The sequence below is a fragment of the Nothobranchius furzeri genome, chromosome 1 (genome assembly GCF_043380555.1).
Source record: "Nothobranchius furzeri strain GRZ-AD chromosome 1, NfurGRZ-RIMD1, whole genome shotgun sequence".
Taxonomy (NCBI): domain Eukaryota; kingdom Metazoa; phylum Chordata; class Actinopteri; order Cyprinodontiformes; family Nothobranchiidae; genus Nothobranchius; species Nothobranchius furzeri.
In genome coordinates, this window is record NC_091741.1 from 32,897,292 (window position 1) to 32,922,080 (window position 24,789).

At 47.1% G+C, this 24,789-nt stretch overlaps 1 protein-coding gene across 10 annotated transcripts in view; it reads left to right on the forward strand.

Annotated features, from left to right (window-relative positions):
* Window positions 1-24,789, forward strand: part of LOC107387851 (filamin-C) — a 99,149-nt gene that overhangs the window by 48,341 nt on the left and 26,019 nt on the right. For 6 of the 10 annotated variants that reach the window (XM_054739942.2, XM_015963079.3, XM_054739943.2 and 3 more), the window contains 5 exons: window positions 3,020-3,209; window positions 3,288-3,311; window positions 3,402-3,649; window positions 17,308-17,370; window positions 17,705-17,804. In XM_054739942.2, coding sequence (XP_054595917.2) covers window positions 3,020-3,209; window positions 3,288-3,311; window positions 3,402-3,649; window positions 17,308-17,370; window positions 17,705-17,804 — 625 coding nt within the window. The remainder of the gene's footprint in view (window positions 1-3,019; window positions 3,210-3,287; window positions 3,312-3,401; window positions 3,650-17,307; window positions 17,371-17,704; window positions 17,805-24,789) is intronic. The other 4 variants (XM_054739945.2, XM_015963096.3, XM_054739949.2 and 1 more) reach the window with 2 other exon arrangements.

Below are 24,789 nucleotides of genomic sequence, written 5' to 3' on the forward strand. Positions count from 1 at the left end.
GTTATGAGTCTATCAGAAGGATGCTGTGGTCCTCAGTATCAACAGCTGCAGTGAGATGGAGCATCATCAGGACAGATGTTCTACCTGAATCTGTGTTTAGACGGAGAGGGTTTAATACTTTAATGAGTGCCGTCTCAGTGCTGTGGTGTCGTCTGAAGCCTGACTGGAGACTGGTTTGTCTCTACAAAGCTGCTCAGCTGGATCATAACAGCTTTTTCTGTCATTTAGAGATGAGTTTGTGGTTGTTCATCACTAAGGATCTAGTTTCCTTTTCTCTAGAAGAGGTTTCACTGATGTAGGAAAATACCCGATACTAAGGAACAGTTAACAGTTTTCACCACATCAGCTTTTAAGCAGCTAAAACATTTTAGAAGGAGTGAGTTGGGAGGTTGTCCAGGCAGCAGGTGGGTGAGTTTAACCTGAACGATGTTCTCCAGCGTCTCAGCGCTGATCACGCTGGAAGCTGCTGTTCTAGCCAGACTGCTGCTGTGGTCCGGTTGTGATGGATGGTCTGATGTTCATGATCTTCTCATTGAAAAAGGATGCTAACTCATTAGACTTAGTTTGGAAATGAAATCAGGGTTTAACTGTGTTGGAGACTAGTTAGCCTCTCACTAGTAGCTAACAGAACACGGGAGTTGTTAAAGATGTCGGCCAGAGGCTGAACTCCTCTGAACATCACGTGTAAAGAAGTATTAAAACCTCAGATGAAAAAGGTTTTTGGATTTTCACAGCTGGAACTTTAGGAAAATCTGATGTTTGTGACCGGCGCGGGAAAAACAGGAACTATCTTCCGGTCTGAGCCCTGGACAGCTGGTGGCGTTCCACAAGGAGCTGAATCAGGAGCTGTAGTAAACAACCCGACTCTGTTTCTGCGTTACAGCAGAACAACGTGTCGCCAGTCAGATGTAGCTTCTGAAGCCTCTGCTAGTCGGGCACATTGGTTTTTCTCTGGGACACGGCGACCAGAACGGATGTCGGATTACCGGAGAAGTTCAACCAAACTCCGACCCGCTAGCTGGATATCACTACCGGAGGTGCAGACACGTTTTAGACCGTTTGACTCAGACCCGCGACCCGATCTGGACACCGAGGAGGATTCTGTTCATCTTCAGAACCAAAATCAGTTCAGTTTGTTGACTTTAGTTAAACGTTACATTTCTGAGCTTGTAGCGCTTCCACTGGGAAGTCTCAGCTGACTCCAGGTCCTAGCTCCAGCATCTGCCCCGATATAATTCAATAATCTACAGATAAATAAAGCAATGTGCTGCCACTTTTACCGCTACGTGTCTATATTGATATAACTCTTTTAATATTTAACCAATAATTTGCCAGAATAAATCTTCCTGATGCTGCGGGAACTCGCTAGTTTGACTCGTTGTTTGCACTAATCCAGGAGATTATATCTGTGTGTGTGTGTGTGTGTGTGTGTGTGTGTGTGTGTGTGTGTGTGTGTGTGTGTGTGTGTGTGTGTGTGTGTGTGTGTGTGTGTGTGTGTCATAGCTTTCCCGAATGACTTGTTTTTTTCCTTACCGGAGCTAACACGGTTAGCAGTCACGCTAACGGTCGAGAAGTAGCGGTGCGGTTCCAGAAGGATTTATAGATGTAGGTCATTACTGATGTTGAAGCCTGTTGCCCTCCAGGGATCTGATTTACTCTTCAGCTTGGCACCAAGAGTATTCCGAGGAGGACCAGGTTCACCAGGAGGCACAGAGCCCTCTGATCTGTTTGTTGGAGCGTCGCTGCTTACAGGCTGCGCCAGCGTCCGCTTGTCCAGCCATCTGAGCAGATGAGAGGGTGTCATCATTATCAAACAATCCCTTTACTTCCCAGATGACTTCTAGTCGAGAAGTTTTCAATAAAATTTCAATAAAATATATAAAACTGTCATAATAATTAAAAATGAAAATGTTTATTTTATTCCTGCTTAAAAGGATGTTCAATCAATTCGATTCAGTTTATTTCTGTAGCACCAAAACACGAGAAGAGTCGTCTCAAGGCCCAGCAGACGGTAAATGTTCCAGCACGGTTCAGGTCATTAAGCCAATCAGTAAAAGAGCTTCTGTAGGAATGTTGAAAGAGCTGCTTACTGTTCCACGAGGAGTCCAAACATCACAACGTCATTAAAAACACAACCCTAACCACCCACAGCAGCCATCATCTAGGGTTTAGGAAACTGAGTGCTTTAAGAGCTCAACATATATTTTACCTCTACTCATGACCAATAAGCTGTGATACTCTATCTAAACATAGAACATCAACCTGCCTGGTCTTTATGTGTTTATCAGAAGATTCTAGGGTTCTTTATTTATTAGGGGATGTACACACTTTGTTTTGATTCAGAAAACATTCAGATTTATAAAAGTAAGAATTTATTTTACCAACAATTAAAACATGACAGGTTAACTAGCATTTACTGTGATGGATGGAACTAGATGTGAATGATGTTGGTCAGAACTTCCGTATCTAGGAGAGCCGAGTTCTGGATGTAAAAGAATTTGGTTAGCATTAAGCTATGAAGTTGATTATTATCAAAACACATCAGACGCTATCTGTGTGTCTACGTACCCGCTCGAAGACCCTCGTGATAGATCCGGAATGTCAAAGTCCTCGGACTTCCAGGCACCGAGGTCCGTAGAAGAAACTGTGGCCCCACTAAACCGGCCTTAGAGTTGTCTCCAGGTCACGACAGACGGATGGAACCGCGCGTCTGGGACTCTGAAGGAGTCAGAACATTATCAGCTCATTCTGCAGGAACTGTTGCGGTGTCAGCTTCCCAGGTGCAAAAAGGTTTTGACGACGTGTCAAAAGCTTCGATGGTTAGAGAGGTTTTTGCTTCAGATGGCCGGTCTGAAGCTTTCTCTAGAACTGCTGACTCACCCAGAGTGATCCAGTTTAGTCTATGAGGTCCAAAGGAGGGAGTCCTGAAGCGTAAACCAGGTGTTTACATGTGAAGCATCACCTGGACTGCAGGTCCCAGCTGTGTCCTTCATCAGCATTAACTTCCTGTCCTTGTCAGGATCCAGAAGGAAAACTGAAGAAGGCCAACATCCGGGATAATCGGGATGGGACGTACATGGTGTCCTACGTGCCAGACATCACAGGGCGTTACACCATCACCATCAAGTACGGAGGAGACGAGATCCCATACTCGCCTTATCGGATCCACGCCACACCCTCTGGAGATGCCAGCAAGTGTCTGGTCACAGGTCAGGCTCCGCCCACCAGCCTTCTGCTCACCTGTCAGCTCCAGAAGCATTTCAGCTGATTGTGTTGTTTTGTTTCAGTGTCTATTGGAGGACATGGACTGGGTGAGTGTGTCATGCAGGAAACCTCCACCAGGACTGGTGTTTGGGACAGAAGCCCCATCAGCTGATCTCAGATCTAATCTCCCTCATCAGGTTCAGGACTCGGCCCCACCATCCAGATCGGGGAGGAGACTGTCATCACAGTGGATGCCAAGGATGCTGGGAAAGGCAAAGTCACCTGCAAGGTGTCGACTCCTGATGGGGCGGAGCTAGACGTGGACGTGGTGGAGAACGCAAACGGGACGTTTGATATTTACTACACAGCTCCAGAACCCGGGAAGTACATCATCACAATCCGGTTCGGAGGGGAGCACATTCCCAACAGCCCTTTCCATGTGGTGGTGAGCTGCTGCAGACCCAGATCTGGGTTCTGACCGGGTTTGGGTTTGTTACTGTAACCAGCTGAGTGAACGTTTCTGTTGTGTTTGTGGGGTTGGTCTTTACCAGGTCACTCGCCCATCTAACTGGGTGTTAACCTGCCTGTCGAGGACTAACCAACCGTTTCTAATCACCGTTTTATCCTAAAACTCTTAAGGACCTCTATGAACTAACCGAGAATACTTTTTAACCGAACCAGACTTAATCCAGAACCTTTTCTTAAACATTCAAGGCTTTCTTTGATGGAGTTAACAACAATGACAGGATCAGTGGATTTGCAGCGCTCTTACCTGGCTCGCACCTGTCCTGTGTCTCCTGTCCGCTGTGATTCAGCCGGTCAGCAGCATATTCCAGTACTCGGCAGCGGATCTCCTTCGACTTCACCTAAGGCTGTCAGGCTCTCCTGTAGACGCTCTCCATCCTGTCCCAGACATCATCTTCCAGCCCGACGGAGATATAATCATCCAACATCTCGCTTTCAAGTAGAAACTCGAGCACCAGTAACATCCTACTGGTCCACTTCTCGTTAACCTCCGAGTAGATCTGGCAGGACCTCGGACACAAGAGTGTTAGCCAGCTTGGCTAAGGTGGCTAGCACTCCTGCTCATCTCAGTGAGGTCATTGTCAACTTTGCTCACCTCAACACTTGTTCTCTCACGGGAAAGATTCGTCTAATCCAGCATCTCCTCACGGATCAAAAAGTTGACATCATCTCACTAAATGAAACATGGCAACCCCGGACTTTACCTTTCTAAACGAAGAATCGCCACCAGAGTTTGTTTACACGGTGAAACCTCGCAACTCCGGCCGTGGTGGAGAACTCGTGATACGCTACCGTGAAACAACGCTGGTTGTGCCGCAGACCGTCCCTCCCTATGGTTCCTTTGAGTCTGTCAGATATTTGGCTCTATTCCCACCACTGTTGCATCTGTTTACCGAAACCCAGCAAAGATTTAATGAATGACCTTTCTGCACATCTGTCTTCTCTATCTCCGAACATAAATCTAATTGGAGACTTTCATATCCATCTGGATAATAGCCGCTCTCTGGCAACTAGAGCTTTTATCTCCTGACTTGACAACTTTGACTTCCACCAGTTTATTGATACTCCAACACATTCCAAAGGACACATTCTGGATTTAATCTGCTGTACCGGACTCAGTCCCAAGGACTGCTCTGCCACTGAATCATCCTCCTCAGATCTTTTTCTCCTCGCCGTCAGAATGACTCTCACCTTTCCTCCATGAAGCGATTTCATCCTGTCACCTTTAGAAATCTCTAAACCATCAGTCTGGACTATTTCCTTTCATATATTGATAGTTGTATGGGAGCAATACAATGCCTCTCACCATCTGACCTGGTCTCCTTGTACAACAATGATCTCCATGAAATTTTGAATGCAGCCGCTCCACTTTGAACTAGACCAGTTTCATCCTCACACACTTCCCCCTGGTTCACACCAACACTTCGCAGTCTAAAATCAGAAGGCCGTCAGTTAGAAGGCCTTTACAAACAGGCAGGCCTTTCTGCTCATAGAGAATTGTACGCTTCCCACATGCTCCACTACAGGGATAGTATACAGCAAGCAAAAGCTAATTACTTTTGTGCAAAAATCCCTTCTAATAAGGATAACTCAAACACTTTTCTCACTGCTTAGGTCACTAACACGTCCTCCAGATTCTTTATAGTCTCACTTCCTCTCAGATGAAATTTGCAATTCCTTAATGTCCTTTTTCAATGGAAAAATTGGGCTAATTCTTCATATTTTAGGTTCTGCCACTGCTGCTTCAGATCCTGATGAATTTCCACCTCCAGCTCATCCATCTTCCATGTCTGAGCTTCCATCCACTCCTGAAATCCTGGATCTTATTCGTAGCTCAAAGCCTTCGACCTGTAAATTAGATCCGATCCCTACTGATCTGGTTAAAACCTACCTTCCCTCCCTGGCTCCTCTCATTGTTTCGATTGTTCACTCTTCACTTTCCACCGGGGTCGTCCATTAGTCTATGAAAACTACAGTTTTCCACCCTATATTACTAGTAACTTTAATCTTTTCGGCCAATCTCTAACCTTCCATTAATCTAAACATTTCTGTAAAAAACTGTAGCCTCATAACTCCATCAACATTTATCTGCCAATAATAATGCCAGTCATTCCAGTACGGCTTCTTCCGTTTCTACAGCACTGGTTAAGATCACTAATGATCTCTTAATGGCGGCTGACTCTGGCCTATACTCCGTCCTAGTTCTCCTTGACCTCAGTGCCACATTTGATACAGTCTGACATTCTACCCCACTGTAAAGTTTTTCCGACATCGGTATCTCTCAAATTCCATGTAACTGGGTCAAGTCATGTCTTACAAATCAAACTCAGTTCATTCAGTTGAGCACATTTCCCTCCACCGCTACGAATGTAGAATCTGGCATTCCCCAAGGTTCCGTTCTTGGCCCACTTCTATTCATAATTTATCTGATCCCTTTAGGTTCGGTCTTCCACGAATTTAGCACCAACTTTCACTGTAACGCTGATGAGACTCAGCTATTTATCAATAATACTTTCACCATCCTCTCTCACTGAATGCCTTACATCACCCCTATTATCCAGCAACTTCATTACCTATAAAACTCGGGATTAACTACAAAATCTTATTCCTCACATTCAAGACCATTCACAATCTTGCCCCATCACATCTCTTACACCTCTTACAAGTATCTACACCCTCCTGCTTGCTCAGGTCATCAGCTTCCTCCATCAGCTCATCTTCTCACCATGGGAAGCCACGCGTTCAGCAGATCTGCCCCCTCCCTGTTGGATTCATTACCAGCTGATCTCAGAAGTACCACTACCCTCCACCACTTCAAGGCGAAACTCAAAACTCACCTGTTCAAGACTGCCCATTCCCTATAGCTATATTTTAAGGGTTTTAACGTGATTTTAAATTGACTAGTTAAGGCCGAGCAGTGAAAGCGCTGCGAAGGCCTATTGTATCTGCTCTGTTTATTATTATTAGGCCCGAGCAGCGTTTTTTTTTCTTCCACGTCTTCAAATGGCTTTTTGGGGGTCTTACCATATACAAAAACTCACCAAATTCTGGCCCAGTATAAAAAGTGCGTGAAATTTACGTATTTCAATGGCGATGTAAAAGTTGATAAAAAAAGTGGCTCGACAGCACCTCCTGAAAAATTAAAAATACCCCTCCGCTTTGACCTTTTTTTTTTATAGTAGAGTGATGAAATTTGGCACACTTGTAAAACTCAGCAATATGCACAGAAAAGTCTCTTGCACCCATGGTCAATATCAAACAGGAAGTCGGCCATTTTGAACTAAAGTAGCGATTTTGACCCCGTTTTGGTCATTTGTAGGGTTTATATTTGGTTGAACAGTTTGGTCATTTTTTGCACGATCATCTCAAAAATAGTGTGCGATCGATCAGAAGGGATGGACGATTGAAATGAGAAAATAAAATTGACTTTTGTAAATACTGAAGGGGCGGGGCCAGGCCTCAAAGTTTGAGCACTCGCCAAAAAAATTCAAATGGCTATAATTTCAGTAATGAAAGAATTACAGTTAAAAACAATTCTATCGACATTCAACATCGCCCCCCAAAGAGAAATGAATGGTGGATTGATGATGTCACACAAGCCTCGCCCTCTCAGGACTAAAAAGGTCAAGTTTTACTGTGAAATTTCCCAAAATTCGCCATTTTGTATAATCACCACAAACTTGTAGCAGATAACTGAAGACAAGTTGGGGTTGCTGGGCCTCACTTTACAGGAGCTTTCAAAAGAGTGCGGCTGTGATGGCGCGGCGAAGTCAGGCGTAACACCTTGGCCATACAATTGCCTCTCATTTAGTCAATTCTAAAGCTATCGCCACAAAATTTCTGATGAGCGATCCTAGTATGATCCACAATAAAACTTGAAATTAAAAGTTGGTAGGCGTGGCCAATTTGTTTTTGAAATAGCCCCCCACCCCCACCCCCCACCACCACCCCACCACCCCCTGAGCACCCTTAAAAGTGCCAGCCCCAAGCCATGCTTTGACTGAGGATTGTAAAATTTTGTACACTTATGTAGGGTCTCAGGACGTACAAAAAACTCTCTTGAAGCCATGCTCAATATTCCACAGGAAGTTGGCCATTTTGGTCCAAGTATGCCATTTTGTGTTTTTTGCACACTTCAAAGGTACGACAATCCCCAAGCGCCCTTTGTCCCCATCGCCTTCATACTTCCGCTGAAAACTCTTAAGACCAAGCGGGAAAACTGAACCTACGGATTTTCCAAAAGTCCAACGGTGTGGGCGTGGCTAGGCCTCAAACTTTGACCTGTCACCATAACATGCTTTACTTTCAATGCTCCCAAATTGACTCCTTTAACCTAATCAACATGAATCTCTGGCAAATGGCAGCAGACATGTTGGGGTCAGTTGGTGTCCAGTACTGGCAGGTTTCAAAAAAAGGTGAGGCATTGTGGGCATGACAAATTTTGACATCATGCCATGGAATTACGTTTGCCTCTCATTTCCTCAATTCTGATGGTATTGGTCCAACAATTCAGGTGATTGATACAAATCCAAACCTCAATAAATATTACCCTGAAAATCTAGTGGGTGTGGCTTAGTTTCTTCACTAGCGCCTCCTAGGTCCAATAAAAATGTCAGCCCCAAGTTATGCTTTGACTGAGGATTGTAAAATTTTGTACACTTATGTAATGTCTTGTAACCTACAAAAAACTCTCTTAGATTCATGCTCCATATCCCACAGGAAGTCGGCCATTTTGGTCCAAGTACGCAATTTTGTCATTTTTGCACACGGCAAACGTACGTCAATTCCACAGCGCCGTTTTGACCTGTCGCCTACATACTTCTGCTAAATAATCTTAAGACAAAGTGGGAAAAACTGAACCTACGGATTTTGTCTAACGGTGCGGGCGTGGCTAAGCCTCAAACAATAAGCACATCCTGAGTGTACGTCTTCTGAAATCAGTGGTCCACACTTTCATCACCTCAAGGCTGGATTACTCTAACTCCTGCTTATACGGCATCAGTAAAGCAGCTCTCGCTAGACTTCAGCTGGTCCAGAATTCAGCAGCTAGGTTGCTGACTGGAGCTGACAGAAGACAACACATTTCTCCAATTCTGAAATCTCTCCACTGGTTGCCCGTGCAGTTCAGGATAAACTTCAAAATTATGCTTCTCACTTACAAATCCTTGAACTATCAAGCTCCTCCATATCTGTGTGAACTTGTCCATTACTACAACCCGCCGCGTGCTCTCAGGTCTGAAGATAAGCTCCTCCTAGCTGTTCCCAATGCACGTTTAAAAAGCCGTGGAGAGAGGGCTTTCTCTGTCTGTGCACCGGCGCTGTGGAACGCATTACCACTGCTAGTGAGGCTAGCACCAACAGCTAGCATTTTTAAATCACGCCTGAAAACTCACTACTTCAACCTAGCTTATACCACATAATTATGAACCTCACTGACATCTGCACTGTTTATAAACTGACTCCACAATTATCGACTTCCGTATTATTGAGGTTCTTTGTAAAATGTTTTTTCCTATTTTTACTTCACCCTGTGTCTTAATGATTTTTAGCTGTTATTTTTGGGAATTTTGTTGTATTTCCTTTTTATCTTTTATCTGTGTTCGACATGTTTATATAACGCCTGTTTAATTAACCAACATTTTTAGTGTACAGCGCCTTGTTTGGTTGTAATGCCTTGTGAATGCGCTTTATAAATAAAATTGGATTGGATTGGATTGGAATGGAAGCTGTCAATACACCATGCTTCTACTTTCAGAGCTCCTTATTGGACTCCTTTCATCTATTCAACAGGAATCTCTGCCAAATGGCAATACACAAGTTGGGGTCACTTGGTGTCTAGTACTGGCAGGTTTCAGAAAAGGGCAGGGCCCTGGGAGCATGGCGAAATTCGCCATCACGCCATGGAAATAAGTTTGCCTCTCATTTCCTCAGTTCTCGTGAAATCACCAAAAGATTTCTGGTGAGTGATCCTAGTCTGACCCCCAATACAAATAGATGTCGTAAGCTGGTGGGCGTGGCCTTTTTTCTGAAATAGCGCTCGCTACGACCATTAAAACTCTAAACCCCAAGTCATGCTTTGACTGAGGATTGTGAAATTTTGCACTTATGTAGTGTGCCTGGGCCTACACAGAAGATATCCCACAGGAAGTCGGCCATTTTGTTCCATTTACGTTACAGAGTTGATTTTGAAGCTGGAATATTTTGCTGATGTAAAATATTTTTAGAGGGGACTGTTGGCAGGCTAGGAGGAAAGGTTGAGTCAGATTGAGGTGACAGCTCACTGTGATCTCAGTTAAATGCACGTTGGGGTGTCTGGCGCGCATGGGCACTCGTGCGCGACCAATTGCAGGGCGGTGGGTTGGGAGAGCATTGGGGATGGGGTTAAGGGGTTGCAGATGGAGGGCTAGCATCTTCGCTGCGAGGGCCGAACGACGCTGCTTGCAGCTTTAATTTAGTAGGCCCGAGCAGCGAAAGCACAGCGAAGGCCTATTGTATCTGCTCTGTTTATTTTTCTTCCGCCAAGTAAATTGGCTTTTGGGAGGCCTTAACATACCCGAAAACTCAGGAATTTTTGCACACATGTCAGGCATGGTGTAAAAGTTTGTATTTTAAAGGTCCCAAAAAAATCGCAATAAAACTAGCTCCACAGCGCCCCCCAGAATGTGAAAAATACCCCCCTCCATAAACATTAGTTTGTTGTACAGTTATGAAATTTTGTACACTTGTAGTACTCACCAGTCCACACAGAAAAGCCTCTTGCAACCATGGTCAACATCAAACAGGAAGACGGCCATTTTGGTTTGAAGTGGTGATTTTGACCCCGTTTTGGCCGTTTCTAGGGTCCGCTTCTGATTGATTTACTCAAACATTTTTCGCACGATTGTCTCGAAAGTTGTGGGAAATTGATCAGAAGGGATGGGTGATCAAATAGAAAATATAAAACTGACTTTTCGTATATGCTGAGGGGTGTGACCAGGCCTCGAAGTTTGACTACTCGCCAAAAAATATAAATGGATATAACTTCATACCCGAATAGAGATACAAACATTTCTGTGGTCATTTGACATCCAGCCACAACCTAAACTGAATGGTTGGATGATGCCATCACACAAGCCCCGCCCCCTCAGGCCCAAAAAGGTCAAGTTTTACTGTGATAGGTCCCAAATCACACCATTTCACTTAATCACCACAAATTTGTAGCTGGTAACTCAAGACAAGTGGGTGTTTCTTGGTGTCACTTTATGGGAGTTTTCACAAGAGGGCAGGGCTGTGGCGGCACGGCAAAATCAGGCGTACCGCCGTGGCCATACGTTTGCCTCCCATTTTGTCATTTCTAAAGATATCACCACAAAACTTATGGTGAGTGATCCTAGTCTGGCCCCCCAAAAAATCTGGGGAAAATCTGGTGGGTGTGGCCTATTTTCTTAAATAGAGCCCCCCTAGGACTATTAAAATTGTCAGCCAACCCATGCTTTGACTGAGGATTACGAAATTTGGTACACTAATGTGGTGTCTCAGGACCTACAAAAAAGTCTCGTGGAGCCAAGCGCAAAGTTGCACAGGAGGTCGGCCGTTTTGGTCCAAATACTCGATTTAGTGGTTTTCATACACGTTGTTTAGAGAATGATGCCCTGTCGCCCTTTTCACCTATCACCTTCAAACTCCTGCTATATACTCTTAAGATATAGGGGAAAAATTCAACCATCAGATTGTCTAAAGTTGAAAGGTGTGGGCGTGGCTAAGCCTCAAACTTTGACCTGCCTCCACACCATTCTTTTTTCACAGCCCCCTATTGGACTCCTTTCACCCAATCACCAGCAATCTCTGGAAAATAGCAGTAGACAAGTTGAGATCACATGGACTCCAGCACTGGCAGGTTTCAAAAAAAGGCGGTGCTTTGGGAACATGGCGAAATTCACCATCATGCCATGGAAATATGTTTGCCTCCCATTTCCTCAGTTATCATGATAGTGCCACGAAATTTCTGGTGAGTGATCCTAGTCTGACCCCCAATAGAAATGAATGGTATAGGTTGGTGGGTGTGGCTTATTTTCTGAAATAGCCCCCCAGGACCATTAAAACCGTCAGCCCCACGCGATGCTTTGACTGACAATTACGAAATTTGGTACACTAATGTGTTGTCTCAGGACCTACAAAAAAGTCTCTTGGAGCCAAGCACAAAGTTGCACAGGAGGTCGGCCATTTTGGTCCAAGTACTCGATTTTGTGGTTTTCGCACACATCGTTTGGAGAGTGATGCTCCGTCGCCCTTTTCCCCGATCACCTTCAAACTTCTCCTATATACTCTTAAGACAAAGGGGAAATTTTCAACTGTCGGATTTTTCAAAATTATAAGGGTGTGGGCGTGGCTAAGCCTCAAACTTTGACCTTTCGCCATTACATTACTTGACTTAATAACTCCCATGTGCATGATCAGATCTATATCAAACTTTAACTATGTGATCATTGACCACATCTGAAGACAATGACAATGTGGACAGCTGACATCACCTAAGCCCCGCCCCCTGACAACAGGAAGTTGATTGTTTTATGGTGAAATGCCCATATTTATCCCATCTAATTTAGTCAACATGACACTAAGGTCATGCACTGTCTTCATGATGCTGTAATGATCCTTCATTTCTGATAGATTTCCAGATATGGAGGGGCTATGATGCCATGGCGAATTCTGGCGTGACGCCATGACCTTACGTTTTACTGTAACTTCCACAAACAGCCTCCGATCTGCCCGAGACTGAACATGGCAATCAACAATCATGCCCCCTACATACCTTTAAAACTGTAATAACTCGTACAGATGAGGTCACAACTGCACCAAACTTGCTATATGTCATCACACAAAGGCACCCAACACAATCCTGTGGTCATTGGTTGATACCGCTTTACCCCTGTCCCCTGACAGATATTAGGCCCTGAATAAAACATGCATGATGTAATTCACACCAAACTGAACACAATTGATTGTTGTCAACCTAAAAACTTCTTCATGGAATATTTCCTAAATTTGGGACAGCACCCCCTAGATACAATAAAACCTTTGTAACTTATGCAACAAAGCTCCAAACTATATCAAAATTGGTGGGAGTCATCACGCAACTGCAATCAACACGTTTGTGCCCACTCGTTCAAATCGCTTTAACTCCGCCCACTTACAACCTTTTGGCTCTAGATGACCCATGCAACGCTTGATTGATGCCAAATTAACAGAAAACCCTCTTTGATGAGCAAAGATGACCTCTATGGGATTTAGTTGTAAATGGTCTCAGCGCCCCCTAGATGGGTTCAAACTTTATCAACTTCTAAAGACAAGGTCAGAATGGCATTTTACTTGGCTTGTGTCATCATGTGACTGCACCAAACATTGATGGGGTTGTTTATTAGTTACTTAAAAGGTAAAATTGCCAAATCCTTAGGAGTATTACATAGAGTCACGTTTTTACTGACTAATTCTGGTTTGTTGGCATTGTACACTTCACTGATTGTTCCATAATTGACTTATTGTGTAGAAATCTGGGGAGCAACATACAAAAACTATACACAACCCTTGTTTATTTTACAGAAAAGAGCTCTGAGAATCATCAATTATAGTGGCTGTAGAGATCCATCAAACCCGTTGTTTATTAAATATAAATTACTGAAATTTCATGATTTAAAAGACTGGAAAATCTTACAAACCATGTATAAAGCCAGTTTAGGGACTCTGCCAACAAACATTCAGGGGATATTTGAAAAGAGAACTAGTAATTACATGCTGAAAGAAACTGATGTGTTTACGAAACCCAGATTTAGAACTAAAATTAAGGAGTGGAATATATCTGTAAATGGTGTTAAATTATGGAATAACCTTACAAGGGAAATAAAAAAACTCTGTCATTTAATATTTTCAAAAAATGTACCAAATTGAGTGTACTAAATAATTATGAAAATGTAAATTAAACCAATGATCATGATTGCACTGGAATTTAGAAAAGTAAAAAGTTTAAAATGAATCTGTGTGTGTGTGTGTCTGACACATGGTAATTATATATGAATAGATTATTTCTACTGGAAAAGGGGCAGAAATTATAAGCTGTTTTTCTTCATTCTGCTCCTTTTCGTTCCAATTTGATTTATTGTTATGTATTTCTTATTGTTTTATTTGTTTTCATTTTGAATGAAATAAACAAAAAAAAGTGTGAAGGGTGAGACAAAGAACGGTTCGAAGGATCTTTCATGGCGGTTAAAACGAAGAGTCGGAGTACCCGGCCCGGAGGGTTACCGGGGTCCCACCCTGGAGCCAGGCCTGGGGTTGGGGCCCGTGAGCGAGCGCCTGGTGGCCGGGCTTTCGCCCATGGGGCCCAGCCGGGCCCAGCCCGAACCGGATACATGGGCTCGTCCAACTGTGGACCCACCACCCGCAGGAGGAACATGAAGGGTCCGGTGCAATGCGAATCGGGTGGCAGACCAAGGCGGGAGCCTTGGCGGTCCAATCCCCGGACAAGAAAACTAGTTTTTGGGACATGGAACGTCACCTCGCTGGCGGGGAAGGAGCCGGAGCTTGTGGCAGAGGTTGAGCGGTACCGGCTAGATATAGTCGGACTCACCTCGACACATTGCATTGGCTCTGGAACCCGAGACCTGGAGAGGGGTTGGACACTCTACTTTGCTGGAGTTGCTCCGGGTGAGAGGCGGAGGGCTGGGGTTGGCTTTTTGTTAGCCCCGAGACTCTCTGCCTGTGTGTTGGGGTTTACCCCGGGGGACAAGAGGGTAGCTTCCTTGCGCCTTCGGGTCGGGGAACGGGTCCTGACTGTTGTTTGTGCTTATGGGCCAAATATCAGTTCAGAGTACCCACCCTTTTTGGAGTCCCTGGGACGAGTGCTAGATAGTGCTCCATCAGGGGACTCCATTGTCCTGCTGGGGGACTTCAATGCTCACGTGGGCAATGACAGCTTGACCTGGAGGGGTGTGATTGGGAGGAACGGCCCACCTAATCTGAACTCGAGCGGTGTTTTGTTATTGGACTTCTGTGCAAGCCGCAGTTTGGCCATAACGAACACCATGTTCGAACATAAGGATGCCCACCGGTACACTTGGTACCAGGGCAGCCTAGGTCACAGGTCGATAGATTTTGTAGTCGTATCATCTGACCTGCGGCCGTATGTTTTGGACACCCGAGTGAAGAGAGGGGCGGAGCTGTCAACTGATCACCACCTGGTGGTGAGTTGGATCAGATGGCAAGGGAACATGCCGCGTAGACCTGGCAGACCCAAACGCATAGTGAGGGTCTGCTGGGAACGCCTGGCAGAAGAACCTGTCAAGACGGTCTTCAACTCCCACCTCCGGCAGAGCTTTGACCACGTCCCGAGAGCAGTGGGGGACATTGAGTCCGAGTGGGCCTTGTTCCACTCTGCGATTGTCGAGGCGGCTGTTGCTAGCTGTGGTCGTAAGGTGGCCGGTGCCAGTCGTGGTGGCAACCCCCGTACCCGCTGGTGGACAGCAGAGGTTCGGGGAGCCGTCAGGCTGAAGAAGGAGGCCTACAGGGCGTGGCTGGTCTGTGGGTCTCCGGAGGCAGCAGACAGGTACCGGATAGCCAAGCGGGGTGCAGCAGTGGCAGTGGCCGAGGCAAAATCTCGGGCGTGGGAGGAGTTTGGTGAGGCCATGGAGAAAGACTATCGATCGGCTCCAAAGAGGTTCTGGCAAACTGTCCGGCGCCTCAGGAGAGGAAGGCAGCAACTCGCTCACACTGTTTACAGTGGGGATGGGGAGCTGCTGACGTCAACTGAGGCTATAGTCGGACGGTGGAAGGAATACTTTGAGGAGCTCCTCAATCCCACCAATGCGCATTCCGAGGAGGAACCAGAGCTGGGAGGCCTGGGGATGGACTGTCCGATCTCAGGGGCAGAAGTTGCTGAGGTAGTCAAACAACTACACAGCGGCGGAGACCCGGGGGCGGATGAGGTTCGTCCTGGGTATCTCAAGGCTATGGATGTTGTAGGGCTGTCATGGTTGACACGTCTCTACAACATTGCGTGGTCATCGGGGGCAGTTCCTGTGGAGTGGCAGACCGGGGTGGTGGTTCCCATCTTTAAGAAGGGTGACCTGAGGGTGTGTTCCAACTATAGGGGGATCACACTCCTCAGCCTCCCTGGAAAGGTCTACGCCAAGGTACTGGAGAGGAGGGTCCGATCGATAGTTGAATCTCAGATAGAGGAGGAGCAATGTGGTTTTCGTCCTGGCCGTGGAACTGTGGACCAGCTCTATACCCTTGCAAGGGTGATGGAGGGGGCATGGGAGTTTGCCCAACCAATCCACATGTGCTTTGTGGATTTGGAGAAGGCTTATGACCGTGTCCCCAGGGGCACCCTGTGGGGGACGCTCCAGGAGTATGGGGTGGGTGGCTTTCTGTTAAGGGCCATTCAGTCCCTTTACCAGAGGAGCGTGAGTTTGGTCCGCATAGCCGGTAGTAAGTCGGACCTGTTCCCAGTGAGGGTTGGACTCCGCCAGGGCTGCCCTTTGTCACCGGTTCTGTTCATCACTTTTATGGACAGAATTTCTAGACGCAGCCGTGGTGTGGAGTGTGTCGAGTTTGGTGGCAAGAGAATCTCATCTCTGCTTTTTGCGGATGATGTGGTCCTCCTAGCTTCATCCAGCTCTGACCTTCAGCTCTTGCTGGGTAGGTTCGCGGCCGAATGTGAAGCGGCTGGGATGAGGATCAGCACCTCCAAATCTGAGACCATGGTTCTCGACCGGAAAAGGGTGGCTTGCCACCTCCGGGTCGGGGGAGAGGTCCTACCTCAAGTGGAGGAGTTTAAGTATCTCGGGGTCTTGTTCACGAGTGAGGGTAGGAGGGATCGGGAGATCGACAGGCGGATTGGTTCGGCGTCTGCAGTGATGCGGACGCTGAGCCGATCTGTCGTGGGGAAGAGGGAGCTGAGCCAGAAAGCCAGGCTCTCGATTTACCGGTCGATCTACGTCCCAATCCTCACCTATGGTCATGAGCTTTGGGTAATGACCGAAAGAACGAGATTGCGGATACAAGCGGCCGAAATGAGTTTCCTCCGTAGGGTGGCCGGGCTCAGCCTTAGAGATAGGGTGAGGAGCTCGGACATTCGGGAGGGACTCGGAGTAGAACCGCTGCTCCTCCGGATCGAAAGGAGCCAGTTGAGGTGGTTTGGGCATCTGGTCAGGATGCCTCCTGGACGCCTCCCCGGGGAGGTGTTTCGGGCATGTTCTGCCGGCAGAAGGCCCCCGGGTCGACCCAGGACACGTTGGAGAGGTTACATCTCCAATCTGGTCCGGGAACGCCTTGGGGTCCTGCCGGAGGAGCTGGTGGACAAGGCCGGGGAGAGGACGGCCTGGAGCTCCCTAATTGGGATGCTGCCCCCGCGACCCGGACCCGGATAAGCGGAGGAAGACGAAGACGAAGATAAACAAAAAAAAAAAAAGATTATTGTTATTAAACCAGTTTCCTATCCGTGGTTATTCTGGCTCTTCTCCAGCTGGAGTCTGACCTGATGTGGTCCTGAAGGTCTAACTCTGTTTGTGCACGTTCTAACTGATGCACCTTGTGTTTCGTCAGGCAAGTGGTACCGACCCAGCAGTGGAGGAGCCGTGTGACACAGCGCCCTCCTCACCTCCCTGGGTATCAGCTCCATCTTCATCAGAACCGAGTTACCCGCCCAATAACAACCTAGACTCATGGAGTCATGATCTACTCATGCATGTTGGGGGGTGGGGGTTACCTAAAGGTTTTATTATCATCAGTTCGGTTATCGCTCCTCGTTTCCTGCATGTTTGCACCTTGTTCATTAGAAATGTGTCGTGGATCCAGTTTGCCGTGGCTTAGATCCAACTGGTTTAGCACCAGTGTTTTTTCTACCACTCCTCCTCCAGTCCTAACCAGTCCCCTCTGGACCACATCCCACTGTTCCCAGTACATGATTGGTGATGCTCCCTCCTTCTGGCTCTGATTTTAGGCCACAGATGATCCGATGAGCCCTGCTGACAGGATGGAGGCAACGCTGCGTCCCTTCAGTCTGGTCATTCCCTTCACTGTGCAGAAAGGAGAGATCAGAGGTACCGTCACAGCACCAACACTGGTTTACAGTTCCTGTGAGTCAGTCATCGCTTGAACAATAACGATCAGAACCACAGAGCGATGGATGATGGCAGGACCAGATGTAGGCCAGCTACTACATCACGGCATTTTACGGTGGAACAGGAGACTGTTCTTAGCTTTCTTGGTTCATTCATATGAATTTCAACAGTGTTGCCAACTCCCCAGCATGGAAAGTAGCTGCTGACTGGCCCCAACAGTCACTAGAAGTCTCTTAATGACATCATCACCTCTTTTGCATAGTGTGCTGTTGTAATGGAGGCTGTAGGAAGGGGAAACATGTTATAGGAGGGACAAAAATTAGTTAAAATCAGCATAAATACATTTACAACAACTAGTGAGCTTTTATCTCTATCACAAACTGTCATGGAGGATGGCTGCTTATACTGAGCCAGGATCCTCTGCAGGTTTCTTCCTGTTAAAAGGGAGTTTTCCTCTCCACTGTTGCTGCATGCTTGCTTAGTATGAGGATTGCTGTAAAGACTCTGACACTAGTCAGTGACTCGATGCGACCTGCTGGGTTCCTTATATAGGAAACTTGTTGCTGATTGGCTTATTGACCTGACCTGTGCTGTTTACTGTGTGCAGGTCCTTGAGACGACTCTTGTCCTGGTTTATAAATAAACTGAATCTAATTTAATTGAAGCATCCTCCTTTAACCCTGCTTGGGAGTGGCATAAGTGATGCCAAAGAGAGTTAATTACATTAACAAACTAAACGCACCAAAAAAGGACAATAGAAGAAGCTGACTTTGACATGAGTACTTCTTACTCTTCCCACCGAGCGGCGGTGCTGCTCACTCTGCAGCCGGCCCAGGCCTGGCCCCATGAGGAGGGTGGTGGGAGCCGTTCAGGAGATTCGATTTGTTCAAGAACATCACATCAGAGCAGATGTTTAGTGAATCACTCATGCACAAGGCCACTGCTGGCTGATTGCCCTCTCACTTAGTCAGGGCCATGAGGGATTTGCAGTCACGGCACTCAGTAAAACTCTCCATTCCCATAAAGGAATCAGCCAAATTTGTTCCAAGCTTTTTGCTTGAAAGGGTCAGTAGAGGGATCTACAAACTCCAAAACCTTAAAATGCAACAAAGTCACTGAGCTAGCAACACCGGCCGGTTACCATCAGTCTGGGTCAAAAACCTACAAACAGCAGGTGACAGCTTCCAGGGCTGTGTTTTCAACAACGATGACTACATTATTTTGTTGATGTCCCTATTTCTCATAAAGAATGAACAAATGAATGAATGACCCACACTTGTCAGGTGGTTGCTGCGAGGAGAGGGCTGAGTGACGGCATGTGTTACGATCCAAACACGAAGTAGCAGCACGGGTGCGGCTGACGCGCGATTCGTTTAGGAGCATCGGGCAGAGCTTGAGAGGACACTAGCCTGAGCCGACGCTTCAGAGAGAGATACCAACTTGTAGAAGTCTTGATGATGGTGATGAGGAGCAAAGGCTCTGTTGGCTCGGCTCTAGGTGATACAATGACTGAGTGCTGGACTTCCGTGTATACTACGGGCAGCGACGTGAAGGCAGACAGCCGGTGGGTGGAATGATGGGTAATGGAGTTCTGGCAGGAAGATCGGTGCACTGGAGGGTTAGGGGTGTGTGGAAAACAGGGTGGATATGTGTACCGGGAGGGAGGTGGAGGCGGAAGGCCACAGGGTTAATGACCCGATTCACAATATAAGGGCAAAGGAACTAAGAAGCAAGCTTCCTGGAGTCCGTCTGCAGCTGGAGGTTGGTTGTGGAGAGCCACACCTTGTCACCAGGCATGTAGGCGGGTTCGGAACAGCAGCAGCTCAACAGGTAGAGCGGGTTGTCCAGTAATCGGAAGGTTGCAGGTTTGATCCCAGCTCCGGACTGAGAATGCTGCTGTTGTGTCCTTGGGCAAGACACTTAACCCACCTTGTCTGCTGGTGGTGGTCGGAGGGACCGGTGGCACCTGTGCTCGGCAGCCTCGCCTCTGTCAGCGCGCCCCAGGGCAGCTGTAGCTACATTGTAGCTCATCACCATCAGTGTGTGAATGTGTGTGTGAATGGGTGAATGATACACTGTAGTGTAAAGCGCTTTGGAGTCCTTACTCTGAGAGGCGCTATACAAGTACAGGTCATTTATCATTTAATCTTTTCCTGTTTAAGTCATTCGCTGCCAGCGTTTCTCACCGTTTTCACTGTTTTTTAAGAGTCGCAGAACGTTAAATCGCTAGGATGATGTTGACACCAAAACAACCAAAACAAAGTGTAGACTCACCTCTTACATCAGGAAGAATCCGCGCGTTTCGAGCGTTATCCGTTCTTTCATAATCCGTTGTTGAATTGTGATCGGCAGAAGCTTTTCCGGTTTGCGTCTCACTTTTTTTACAGCAGCGGCCCAAAACGACCTCCTAACACATGGATGTTCTGCTTCCTGGTCACGTCATGTGACGTGTGACGTACGCGGATGAAGATCGGCTTTAGAGCTGAGATGTTTTTTCTCATGGTGCGGGGGCTCGTCCGACGCCCACACAGTAAAAAATGCAAATGACGACTTTAGTCGTCATTGACAGTGAATGAGTTAATAAAGTTTTGAAATGTAATGAAATGAAAAGTCTCTGGGCTAAAACACCTTCCCCTTCCGGTCTTCACTGTCTAGGCTGCTGGTTGATTTGTTCTTTAGTGGATTGTGATGGTTCCACGTGTCAGATTGTTAGTGGGATTATAGATTATAGATTATCTGCTTTGCCACACACATAAGCACCCTGAAACATGAGCTGTTATCAAGTGCACCTCTGTGGCTGCATCGTAGCTCATCACCACCATCGTGTGAATGTGTGTATGAATGGGTGAATGACTGATTGTGTAATGACGCGCCTTGGGGGATTGTATAGCCCTAACAAGGCCCTGTACAAATACAGGCCATTTACCATCCAGTGAGAATGGGGTCTGACCTCCAGGTGGTCTTCTGCATAGTCCTAAAACGTGAAGTTATGCGCTGTCCACTGAGGGGGAGGATGCCAGAGCATAACAGGTGATGTCCACAAAAGTTACGGAGCTATCATCCCTAGAGTGGTACGCTGAAGGGTCCAGGCCTGAGTTTCCGTATCATCTCTGCTTTTGGATTTCTGAAATCCAGAAGCTACTGAATCAAAGTCATTGTTGAAGTTTATGTATGACGAAGTTAAAGTGTGTTCCACCAATCATCCCCTGAGATTTAAAGAACCAGGGACCAGAGGTCTGCTAGCTGAGGAGGTACCTTGTGGACCAAAAACATAACCTAGTAAGGGTTGGTACCTAGTAAGGGTTGGTACCTAGTGAGGGTTGGTCCCTAGTAATAGTTGGTATCTAGTAAGGGTTGGTACCTAGTGAGGGTTGGTACCTAGTGAGGGTTGGTACCTAGTAAGGGTTGGTACCTAGTGAGGGTTGGTACCCAGTAAAAGTTGGTTGAGGGTTGGTACCTAGTAAGGGTTGGTACATAGTGAGGGTTGGTACCTAGTAAGGGTTGGTACCTAGTGAGGGTTGGTACCTAGTGAGGGTTGGTACCTAGTAAGGGTTGGTACCTAGTGAGGGTTGGTACCTAGTGAGGGTTTGTACCTAATAAGGGTTGGTACATAGTGAGGGTGTGTACCTAGTAATGGTTGGTACCTAGTGAGGGTTGGTACCTAGTGAGGGTTGGTACCTAGTAAGGGTTGGTTGAGGGTTGGTACCTAGTGAGGGTTGGTACCTAGTGAGGGTTGGTACCTAGTAAGGGTTGGTTGAGGGTTGGTACCTAGTGAGGGTTGGTACCTAGTGAGGGTTGGTACCTAGTGAGGGTTGGTTGAGGGTTGGTACCTAGTGAGGGTTGGTACCTAGTAAGGGTTGGTTGAGGGTTGGTACCTAGTGAGGGTTGGTACCTAGTGAGGGTTGGTTGAGGGTTGGTACCTAGTGAGGGTTGGTACCTAGTGAGGGTTGGTTGAGGGTTGGTACCTAGTGAGGGTTGGTAGCTAGTGAGGGTTGGTACCTAGTAAGGGTTGGTACCTAGTGAGGGTTGGTACCCAGTAAAAGTTGGTTGAGGGTTGGTACCTAGTAAGGGTTGGCACCTAGTAAGGGTTGGTACATAGTGAGGGTTGGTACCTAGTAAGGGTTGGTACCTAGTGAGGGTTGGTACCTAGTGAGGGTTGGTACCTAGTAAGGGTTGGTACCTAGTGAGGGTTGGTACCTAGTGAGGGTTTGTACCTAGTAAGGGTTGGTACATAGTGAGGGATGGTACATAGTGAGGGTTGGTACCTAGTAATGGTTGGTACCTAGTGAGGGTTGGTACCTAGTAAGGGTTGGTACCTAGTGAGGGTTGGTACCCAGTAAAAGTTGGTTGAGGGTTGGTACCTAGTAAGGGTTGGCACCTAGTAAGGGTTGGTACATAGTGAGGGTTGGTACCTAGTAAGGGTTGGTACCTAGTGAGGGTTGGTACCTAGTGAGGGTTGGTACCTAGTAAGGGTTGGTACCTAGTGAGGGTTGGTACCTAGTGAGGGTTTGTACCTAGTAAGGGTTGGTACATAGTGAGGGATGGTACATAAAGAGGGTTGGTACCTAGTAATGGTTGGTACCTAGTGAGGGTTGGTACCTAGTAAGGGTTGGTTGAGGGTTGGTACCTAGTGAGGGTTGGTTGAGGGTTGGTACCTAGTGAGGGTTGGTACCTAGTGAGGGTTGGTACCTAGTGAGGGTTGGTTGAGGGTTGGTACCTAGTGAGGGTTGGTACCTAGTAAGGGTTGGTTGAGGGTTGGTACCTAGTAAGGGTTGGTACCTAGTGAGGGTTGGTACCTAGCGAGGGTTGGTACCTAGTGAGGGTTGGTACCTAGTAAGGGTTGGTACCTAGTAAGGGTTGGTACCTAGTAAAAGTTGGTTGAGGGTTGGTACCTAGTAAGGGTTGGCACCTAGTAAGGGTTGGTACATAGTGAGGGTTGGTACCTAGTAAGGGTTGGTACCTAGTGAGGGTTGGTACCTAGTAAGGGTTGTTACCTAGTGAGGGTTGGTACCTAGTAAGGGTTGGTACCTAGTGCGGGTTGGTACCTAGTGAGGGTTGGTACTTAGTAAGCGTTGGTACCTAGTGCGGGTTGGTACCTAGTGAGGGTTGGTACCTAGTGAGGGTTGGTACCCAGTAAAAATTGGTTGAGGGTTGGTACATAGTGAGGTTTGGATACCTAGTAATGGTTGGTACCCAGTGAGGGTTGGTACCTAGTAAGGGTTGGTACCTAGTTAGGGTTGGTACCTAGTGAGGGTTGGTACCTAGTAAGGGTTCGTACCTACTAAGGGTTGGTACCTAGTGAGGGTTGGTACCTAGTGAGGGTTGGTACCTAGTGAGGGTTGGTTGAGGGTTGGTACCTAGTCAGGGTTGGTACCTAGTAAGGGTTGGTTGAGGGTTGGTACCTAGTCAGGGTTGGTACCTAGTGAGGGTTGGTACCTAGTGAGGGTTGGTTGAGGGTTGGTACCTAGTGAGGGTTGGTACCTAGTGAGGGTTGGTACCTAGTGAGGGTTGGTTGAGGGTTGGTACCTAGTGAGGGTTGGTACCTAGTGAGGGTTGGTACCTAGTGAGGGTTGGTTGAGGGTTGGTACCTAGTGAGGGTTGGTACCTAGTGAGGGTTGGTACCTAGTAAGGGTTGGTTGAGGGTTGGTACCTAGTGAGGGCTGGTACCTAGTAAGGGTTGGTACCCAGTGAGGTTTGGTACCTAGTAAGGGTTGGTTGAGGGTTGGTACCTAGTGAGGGTTGGTACCTAGTAAGGGTTGGTACCTAGTGCGGGTTGGTACCTAGTGAGGGTTGGTTGAGGGTTGGTACCTAGTGAGGGTTGGTACCTAGTAAGGGTTGGTTGAGGGTTGGTACCTAGTGAGGGTTGGTACCTAGTAAGGGTTCGTACCCAGTGAGGTTTGGTACCTAGTAAGGGTTGGTTGAGGGTTGGTACCTAGTGAGGGTTTGTACCTAGTGAGGGTTGGTACCTAGTAAGGGTTGGTACCTAGTGAGGGTTGGTACCTAGTGAGGGTTGGTACCTAGTGAGGGTTGGTACCTAGTGAGGGTTGGTTGAGGGTTGGTACCTAGTGAGGGTTGGTACCTAGTGAGGGTTGGTACCTAGTAAGGGTTGGTACCTAGTAAGGGTTGGTTGAGGGTTGGTACCTAGTAATTGTTGGTACCTAGTAAGGGTTGGTACCTAGTAAGGGTTGGTACCTAGTGAGGGTTGGTACCTAGTGAGGGTTGGTACCTAGTGAGGGTTGGCACCTAGTGAGGGTTGGTACCTAGTGAGGGTTGGTACCTAGTAAGGGTTGGTACCTAGTGCGGGTTGGTACCTAGTGAGGGTTGGTACCTAGTGAGGGTTGGTACCTAGTGAGGGTTGGTATCTAGTGAGGGTTCGTACCCAGTAAAAATTGGTTGAGGTTTGGTACCTAGTGAGGGTTGGTACCTAGTGAGGGTTGGTACCTAGTGAGGGTTGGTACCTAGTAAGGGTTGGTACCCAGTAAAAATTGGTTGAGGTTTGGTACCTAGTAAGGGTTGGTACCTAGTGAGGGTTTGTACCTAGTAAGGGTTGGTACATAGTGAGGGTTGGTACCTAGTAATGGTTGGTACCCAGTGAGGGTTGGTACCTAGTAAGGGTTGGTACCTAGTGAGGGTTGGTACCTAGTGAGGGTTGGTACCTAGTGAGGGTTGGTTGAGGGTTGGTACCTAGTGAGGGTTGGTACCTAGTAAGGGTTGGTTGAGGGTTGGTACCTAGTGAGGGTTGGTACCTAGTGAGGGTTGGTTGAGGGTTGGTACCTAGTGAGGGTTCGTACCTAGTAAGGGTTGGTACCTAGTGAGGGTTGGTACCCAGTAAAAATTGGTTGAGGTTTGGTACCTAGTGAGGGTTGGTACCTAGTGAGGGTTGGTACCTAGTAAGGGTTGGTACCCAGTAAAAATTGGTTGAGGTTTGGTACCTAGTAAGGGTTGGTACCTAGTGAGGGTTTGT